General features: G+C 34.1%; 1 protein-coding gene across 1 annotated transcript; it reads right to left on the reverse strand.

Moving 5' to 3' along the window:
* Positions 1–2017: 2017 nt before the first annotated feature.
* On the reverse strand, positions 2018–8851 carry LOC139882903 (protein DETOXIFICATION 54-like). The gene is made up of 5 exons (XM_071867154.1): positions 8836–8851; positions 7966–8012; positions 7010–7882; positions 5491–6107; positions 2018–2207 (listed from the first exon to the last, which is right to left on the reverse strand). The coding sequence occupies exons 1-5, from the start codon at positions 8849–8851 to the stop codon at positions 2018–2020; spliced, it is 1743 nt and encodes a 580-aa protein (XP_071723255.1).
* Positions 8852–9377: the final 526 nt, after the last annotated feature.

The raw sequence follows: 9377 nt of genomic DNA on the forward strand, positions 1-9377 counted from the left end.
GGAAGTTGAAAAAAAGTAGAGCTTCTAATACATTCTCTATTAAGTAAGGTTAAAGTACTATTAGACGCTTCTGATGTATTGGAAAAAATTAAAATTAGGGAGAATGAACTTAAACATGTACTGGTGCAGGGTTACCGTAGTTGTGTTCCAAGGATGGACATTGAAACTAGAGCACGTAGAGTTGAGAATGTTTTGGTGAAGGATTCTGGTGATTTGAAGATTGACAATTCAGATTGACAATTCAAGTTGAAGCATCCTGTGTCCTTAAAAGGATGGGTTTGCATGATGTCGCAATGTTAGATGGGAATATGTTTTCCAATTTGGTATCTCAATGTTCATCCATTGAGGAACTGGTCCTTGTAGGCTGTCGCCTCTTCACGGGATTAATGGTTCAAAAGATACTTCCTAATCTAAAGAAGATTGAAGTATCTTCTTGTCGTCAGTTGAGTAAAATCACCATTGATGAGGCGCCAAATCTTCGACATTTTAAGTTGACAAATTGCAATCATGACTTGAAAATAGAAATCGATTCGCCGATGCTCGAAGCAATCTGTATTCGAATTATATTGAATGAGAATATTTTAGAAAATTTGGTATCCAAATGGCTGTCGATTAAAGATATGAATTTTGAAAAATGCACTGGTTTAAACTGTTTAAAGCTTCAAGGACTTCCTGAGCTAAAGAACTTAAGAGTCAAGGAATGTCGTGACTTGAGAAAAATCTTCATTGAGGCAGCGAATCTTAGACATGTGGAGGTGGAGCGGTGCGGAGACTTGAAGATCGAAATCGATGCGCTGAATCTCGAATTAGTCCATTTTGGTCAACATTTCACAATGTACTGTCACTATGTAACTTTGTGAACTCCTCGAGGAAATTAAATTGACCAGTGTTGTGACTCATTCTGAAGATAGAGATAATAATCACGAACACTCAATGAGGTCATTCTTGAAGACAGCTAGAAGAAAGAATGGCGATGAAGATGATGACAACGTCAAAGTTCCGAATATGATCGAACTCAAATATCAAGGAAAAAAGTGTACATTGAAGAGATATATTGGATGTCCATATTATCCTGATGAGATGGGGGCATATTTGGCACAACAGATTTCTCAAGTCTTCCATCAGATGGAAAACGTTCCTTTTTGCAGGAGCTTGACCTTTTCTTTCTTTACGATTAGTAAATTATAATTATGAATTTATGTAGAAGCTCTTTTGGAACTTTTTGAAAAAATAATCTTTTAAAAATTGAAATTATAATAAGACAATTCATTAGTAATTCAGCTTGGAAACATCAAATGTGGTTTGGATCCAACAGTCTTTCTTCAAATATTTTAACGTACGGGACTTGAAGATAATATGATTATTGAATCCTGACTTGAATTTATTCGAATGTCCTGGTTACATATTTCCTATCTGCGTGAAATGGATATACTTTCTCTTGGAAGCAAGGATAAGAAAAACGCTCTGGTTGGCAATGATATTAATTGCATATACTATATCGTACTCCCTCCGTCTGCTAATACATGTTCTTTTAGCTGGAGAGAATATATGGCAAGAGATGAAACTGGATGCATGATGGAAAGGAAGATGGTTTAGGAAAACAGACTAAAAGGCAAACAATCCTGAAGCTTGCAAGGAAGCTGCAGGGGAGGATGTCTGTGCAGCATAAACTTAGTGCGAGGACCAAAAGTTGAAAACAGTGAAATTTCTGAAACTCGACGAATCGAACAATCAAAAGCATGGTGAGACTCAAACCAATAAGGATTATTATTATTGGCTTTTTGGTTGTTGAAACAAAGAATTAAAATGATTGAACTAAATAATAAAGAATGCGAAAAGAAAATACTAGTATATTAAAAGACTTTTTTGGGATATTAATTAAATTAAAAGACTTTGCTTCAACAGCTGCTATTTAGTTAAAGGGTATGCATACAATAAACAATGGCAACTTCAAAAAAAAAAAAAAATGGCCACTAACTATTTTACTAACATACGAATCCAAAATAAACACTCCCGCCTAAGCTGCTTCTTTGGCACCAGCTGTGTTGAATACTAATCCAAAGTTTTTCGATTTTCCGGCTGAGTAGTCCCGCCACCTAGAATCTCGGTCACAATCTGTAATGGAGAAATCCTCGGCTGCCCAACACGCTCGGGTCGAATGAACTGTATACGGGACAAGGTTGCCCAGCTGGTCAGCCTTACGCCCCCTGAAATTAAAGTGCTTTTATAATTGACTTATTGACTCACATAATAAAAATTATACTTTAATAAAAAGATTATGAAATATAAAATCCCTTAAAGAACATGACATTTTTTCTTAATTAGTTTGAACCTCTCCGAGTAGGCTTTGTTGAGCTTTTTATATAGACGGTATTATCGCGTAGCCTAACGCGAAAACTCCAGCCTTAATTTAATTGTCCTTCCACCTCCGACATTACTTTTCATGCTCCCACACACTAACTTGATGGCGATCCTTTAAACTCCGATTCTTCGAAACGAAAAATAATTAAGAAAACGTATATTTTTATTCCTCACGTTTTATCTGTAATATTTTTTTTGTCCCTCATATTTTTTCGTAAGCCTAAAAATCCCTTACGTTTCCAAAAATCTCAAAAAATATCCGTTTGCGTTAATTTTGCACATGTGGCACCTAGCGGCACCTAGTCAACTAACAAACTAATATAGGTTTGACACGTGTCATCTGACTCATCAAATTTTTTGACACGTCTTGAAAAATCAACATTTTCTTTGCAGAAATTAGTGATGTGGCAAAAAATGTGTGACGTGACACTGACACGTGTTACAATTTTATTGGTCCGTTAGTTGACTATGTATGAGTAGGCGCCACAGAGCGCCACGTCGGTGAAGTTAACGACGGAAAGGTATTTTTAGCTGATTTTTGAAAACGTAAAAGTTTATTAGGCTAACGAAAATACGTAAAGACTGAATAAGTATTACAGGTAAAATATGAAGGACGAAAATATACGTTTTCTCAAAATTAATTATACATGATTTTGGACTAGTTCAAACAAAATAGATTCAAAACTAGAAAGGAGAAACAAAAATCAATAGGTCCGTTTTTCGCAAATGTCAAACACCATGAGTAAAAAAACGTATTAACAAAAGTACACATTAATAAAAAAACTAATCCTCAATTTTTATCTTATTTTTTCTTTTTTTGAAATAACTTAAAAAATACGATATTTTATAAAGTTTGTTGGAATCGGCAAGTTTTTGTTTTCAAGTTAAAGCATGGAGCATTAACTCGTCAATGGATGGAAGAAGCAAATGAAATCAGAATTGAAGGAATCCGCACCAGACAGACAGGCTATATAATATTTAATCCAAAAGAGGAATCGTATGAAAAAGACAACTAAGATGGAACCAAAGAAAAGAAAAGGAACAGAACTCTGAGCCTAATAGATATCAAGAGTTTTCATCTGAAAGATTATGGGATTGAATCTCCATAATTATAATTTTTAAAATTATTTATGTTTTAGAATTGATTAAGTTGTGGGAGGACTATCCGTCAAAAGATGAAAAGAAATTATGAGCTCGACTCTGCATAATCATAATTTTTAAAATTATTTATGTTTTAAAATTGATTATGTTGTGGGAGTACTATCCGTCGAAAGATGAAAAGAAAAGGAGCTAAACATCCGTACGAAAAACTCACGAGATATATATATGATTGCCAAATATTTGATGATGTCTCTTTGCAGAAGCTAGCTTTCACAAAATTCTTAGTGTGCATCATGCTTTTGTAGAATATATATCATTAATTATTATTATCAAGTCTTTTTCACAAAGTGATTTGTCACTCTCCATATATACGAACCTTTTGATTTGCCACTATAATTTTACATAATACTATATGTCAATAACAATAAGTATATTGTTCATAGTGTTTTTTTTTATATAAATCCTTATTACAATCTACTCATATCTTCAAAATTTATTTTTTTAAAATCGAATTATGACTCTCGTAAAGAGACAAACGTCATATTATTGGATTCCATCCTGATTGGCATATTGTTTATAGTGTTAACTCTTATATAGACTATATATTCTCATAAATTCGGTAATATATTAAAATTATCAAACTACCTAATTTCTTGCAAGTCATGACATGATAATCTAATTATAACTCGTCATCTCTTGATCTTATTGGAGTTTGAAAAATCGAAACAAGGAGTAATGGTCCGAATTAATCTTCCATTACATATATATATATATATATATATAATCGATATAAATATCATATTACTTCTTCCGTCTCAAATTAGATACAAATTTAAATATATTTTTTCGTCGTAAAATATATGTAAATTTGACAAGTTTAAAATTAAAAAGGCATGTTCTTCCCATTTTATCCACCGCCAACTTTTTCAACACATTTTAACATTTTACGTACAGCACTTATATGCTAATGATTGCTAGGTTATATTTGTCGAATTACTACTTTCATCCTCCATTTCTTAATCTATAAAAAATCCAAATATTTGTATCTAATTTAAGATGGGTGGAGTATATTTTATTAGAATGTGATGAAGACAAGACAAGAAGCTAACCTGTTAACATCGTTATCGAACTGAAGTTGAGGGAAGCAGCACTATGTATGCATGTGAAAATAAAAAATGAAAGATCTCGAACAGGTTAGGTTATTCATAATTTCATATCATATGGTGTATGCATATGCTAGCTACAAGTTAAAAACAGCAAGCAGAAGTGTAGTACGTTTATCCCTATCCACAACATTTTCTTGTCAAAAAAAGGAATTCCACTTCTCTTACTTTAAATACCCAAACAACAACATACAATTATATTCTAACAATAATATGATTTGCCCCAACTTCTCTTGTCCAGGGTAAAATCTAATTTTTAGATATGTTTCTTTTTATTTTCAAATACACATACATCTACATTACTCAATTAGGCCCAAATTAATTCATTTGCTTCAAATTAAGCACCATTTTGTTTTTGTTTGTTTAGATAATTCTAATACAATTCTATCCATAAATTTTCGACATTCGCTTTTCATGAGTCGAACTCTCGGTCTCCCATAGATATAAATGTCGAATCATTAAGCCATTGACATATGTTTATCAATTAGGCACCAATGATTAGATTCACCCAATTATCTCATTCTCATCCATGAGATACAGAGACTATGATGGACATTTTCCAAACTTGAATCAATAATTTCACCAATAATTAGTTATAATAATAATTGAGCATTATTGATCCCAGTAAAAAGGGTTTTGTGCAAATAATACTACCACTGAATATATCAGATAAAGATGTAGGTTTTAGAGTCGCCAATTGGGAAGCCAACCTTAAAGGTAAGGTAAAAAGCATGGGCTTCATTCATTTCATTTCATTTTACTCTAAAAAGGGAAAACCCCCAAATAAAGTATATCCAGTCATATCAAACAACAAAACAGTACTACTAAAACATACGTGGCCCCTCCCCTCCCTTCCCTCTCTTACAAAACAAAAACATCATCAAAATGATCATTTCCGTTTACCAACAAGACTTTACTCTCTTCATCATCATCATCGTCAACCTTCTTCTTCCCCACGTCATCCTCATCCTCATCTCCTTCTCCTTGATTGCATAAAGAAGCACTCATTTCGTACTCTGCAAGTTTCCTAGCTTTCGTAGCTTCGCATTCCCAGTCCGTACTGACTAACACAACATACAGTATCGACACGGCACAAGCGATCTGGGCCGATAAAAGCCCATACCAAAGCCCAGAAAATCCAACCTTAAGCCCGAAAGCAAGGCCCACAGCGACAGGCGTCCCCACAAAGTAAAACGAGCCTAAATTGATGCGGGCCCCAATAACCGGCCGAGCAGTCCCCCTGAGAATCCCACAACCGGTGGTCTGAGGACAGTTTCCGAGTTCGCACAGTCCAATTATTGGCATGACGGAAGCAACTAGAGTCTTGACTAAATCGTCGTTTGTGAATAAGCCAGCCCACCTTTCTTTGAGAATGACTGTCCATGTCACGCTGATGAAGCCGACGATGAATGCTGAGCCTAATGCAACTATGGCTGCTAACTTGGCCTTGTACGGCTGACCAGCTCCCAGCGCATTTCCAACCTGAAAAAAAAAAATTGTTATTTGCACGTGCTCAATTGTCAAGAACCAAATATGTACGTGGATAAACTATTTGATGATTTTAAAAGAGGTCCTACCATAGTTTTCGTGATGCAATGAAAAATGCTAACATTGCTTGGAGGGGACCAAACCCAAATAAAGGAACATTATATAGTTGTGATGCCAACAAAATGTATGACCTAAATTATATTTGGCAAAGAAAAGAACAAAAAAGAGAGGACTTGGTAATTCTACACTATCCGTCTATCACTATCTATGCATTATTTATGATACCATTATAACACACTAGCAACTCTCATCAGTTGTGGTCCAAACCAAAGAAACATCTCTGTTTGATATATACATGCAGTTTCATGTAATTTCTCCAATGCATACGGAACAGAACAAAAATGTTAGATTAGATTGAAAAGTAATGTCCTTTTTGTGCTTCTCAATTGCAAATGAACAATATTTTTTACCAATTCCTAGACAAATCTACAACTTGCTCAAATTTGGAATTCCCAAATGCTTTATTAAACCAATCTGAAACTGTGATTGGCCAATATTCTTTTTCGGAATCCCAAATTTAGGACTAGAATAGACAGAAACTAACGTCTTTTAGTTGCAAATGAATAATCTTATACGAGAATTTTACAACTTGTTCGAATTTGGAATTCCCAAATGGAATATTGGCCTATATTCATTTGGAGAATCCAAAATTTGGGACTGGATTAGATAGAAACTAATGTCTATTAGTGCTTCTCAATTGCAAATGAACAATTTTTAACTTTCCTAGACTTGCCCTCTTATCTAAAATGTAGCAATTCCTAGACAAGTTTACAAATTTGGAATTTCCCAAATAGAATTATATATTGACCGATACTGATGTGATTAGGGAAACTTACACGGGCAGAGACGCAACCAGCCAAAGCCATTGGAACAGTATACATCATGCTAGTGGTCTGAATAATAATCCCAGTAGCAGCAACTGCCAGTGTTGGATTTTGAAGATATCCAGCTAACACAATCACAATCTCATACCACCACCATTCTAAACAAATCCCAAGACAACTCGGCACTGCAAGCTTCAACAGAGGTCCCAATCCACCGAAAACCCCACCAATCCCCGCAGTCCATCTCATCTCCCATCTTCCACTCCCCCAAACATACCCCACAAGCAAAATCACCATGTTCAAGTTCGTCACAACAGAGGCCATTGCAACACCGGGGACCCCTAACTTCATAACCATCACCAAAACGTAGTTTAAGGGTATATGGAATATAACAGCAACCAATGTACACCACATCATTGGTTTTGTCACCTGCTGTGACCTTAGAAAAACCCTCAAAGGCTGTAACAAAGTGTTTGTTAATAAGTCCGGGAGAGCATACATTGTATAAGTGGCTGCCATTGATGTTATGCCTTTATCTTGTTTCATGAACAACATTATGGATTCTAGATTGATCCATAACAGGCTGATTGGTATGATTGCGAAAAAGAGAATCAAAATCATACGTTGTAAAGAGAGTAAGAGTAAATCCCAATTTCTACTACCATAGGCTTGGCTACAAACTGGTTCGAGTCCCGAGGCAAGGCCGACTAGAACGGAATAGCCTGTGATATTGGTGAATCCGATCGATAAAGCTCCTCCGGCCAACTCTAAACTACCGAGTCTTCCTAAGAAAAGTACTGAAACTACAGCTCTTACATATACAAGACAGTTCATTGCTGTTATGGGTAAAGCCATGGCCCATAGTTCTTTTAGCTCTTGGATAACCTGTCAAAAAAGATGATCTTTGAGAAATCTGGGAAGTCGAAACTCAAAGATCGTTTCTTTTTTTGTGGGTTTTGTGAGATTACCCGAGAAAGAGATGGGAACTCGTGGATTGAGAAATCTGGGTCTTTCTCTGCTGCCATTGATGTAGCCTTTTCGGAATCCATTTTTTGTAAAAACCAGAAGTAATCTGCAAAATGAGGTTTCATAAATCAATCAAACAGTAAGTTAACCGAAAAGGAAAAGCTACAAACATTATTATCCATGAAAAACAGATGATCAACATGAAACCAAAAGTTGCTACTTTCATTCTAGTTCATTATAAGTAATTACTAATACAGAGCAACATATATAAAAATGGCATGCTTTCATACATACGAACAGGAAATAAATTTAAGTTAAGAAAAAAAACTCACAAGGCGCCTGATGATTTCTCTAAGTAAGAACCTTGAAGTTGACAAATTGGAACATGAAGAAGAAGAAGAACCCTAGAGAAGCAGAACAGTTCTTTTACACACAATGGAAAATAAAGAAGAACAGGGGAATAGCACGTTTTATGAGTAAATAAATTCCAAGGGTTAATTAAAGATTGTTTATAGTATTTATTTGAGGTCTTTGTCAAAAGATGTCAACATCTAAATAGCTATATATGGCTTTACCCATAGGGAGTATGAGAAAGGAAAGGGCATTGGTAAAGGCAGCAGCTTATTAATAGCATTGAAAGAGGAGGAGATGAAATGAAAAGTCTTTCCTATATATAGAGAGAGAAAGAGACAATGACAATGACAAGTGCAGAGACAGATAGTGGGGATTTTTATTGAGACAAAAGAATTAATTAATTTAATTTAATTGTTTATAATAAGTCTCGAATTCTAAAATGAATATACACTTTATTTTTTCGTATTTTAATATCCGTATTATTTTTTATTTATTTATTTAAAACTTATGGGATTTACGTAATTTATCCGTCATTTTCATTTATAATTTGAGATTATGTAAGTCGGGACTCAGTAAGTTTAATTTTTTTCAAAAAAATTGTACTTTCTGAGACATCACTCCATAATATTTACGAATTTTATTTAAAATGGAGGGTTAAAATTTTATCCGAATTATCGACCGTAAACACATACATCACCTACATATTAACTTTTTAGCTCTATTAATAATATTCGGTCCCTATTACTTTTATATGTGAAAAAATGCTTCGTTTAATATTCATAATAAATAAATAAATTACTGTAGTAATTGTTTTAAATATGCAATGAAGGAATAGAAAGCATCCATGAAATTGTTAATTACTGATACTACTACTTAATAAGATTCTTTTAATAATACTTGGAAAATTTTCATTATTTATTCAAGATCGATAATATAATATAAAAAATGTGGTAATCGATTTTGTCCAAATTTTGTCTAAATATTTTATAATTTACGATTGAATTGAATTGACTAAACGATCCCGTTTCTCGAAATGTACTTAATATGATTTGCTTTCGCT

This window comes from Rutidosis leptorrhynchoides, unplaced genomic scaffold, assembly GCF_046630445.1.
Source record: "Rutidosis leptorrhynchoides isolate AG116_Rl617_1_P2 unplaced genomic scaffold, CSIRO_AGI_Rlap_v1 contig324, whole genome shotgun sequence".
NCBI lineage: Eukaryota > Viridiplantae > Streptophyta > Magnoliopsida > Asterales > Asteraceae > Rutidosis > Rutidosis leptorrhynchoides.

Excerpts from the sequence above, each read along its gene's own strand:
- LOC139882903 (XM_071867154.1), bottom strand. Across the intron at positions 7,883-7,965 it reads AGTTCCCATCTCTTTCTCGG|GTTATCCAAGAGCTAAAAGA; the intron begins GTAATCTCACAA and ends CTTTTTTGACAG. Across the intron at positions 2,208-5,490 it reads TTTGATGATGTTTTTGTTTT|GGGGCGTAAGGCTGACCAGC; the intron begins GTAAGAGAGGGA and ends CTTTAATTTCAG.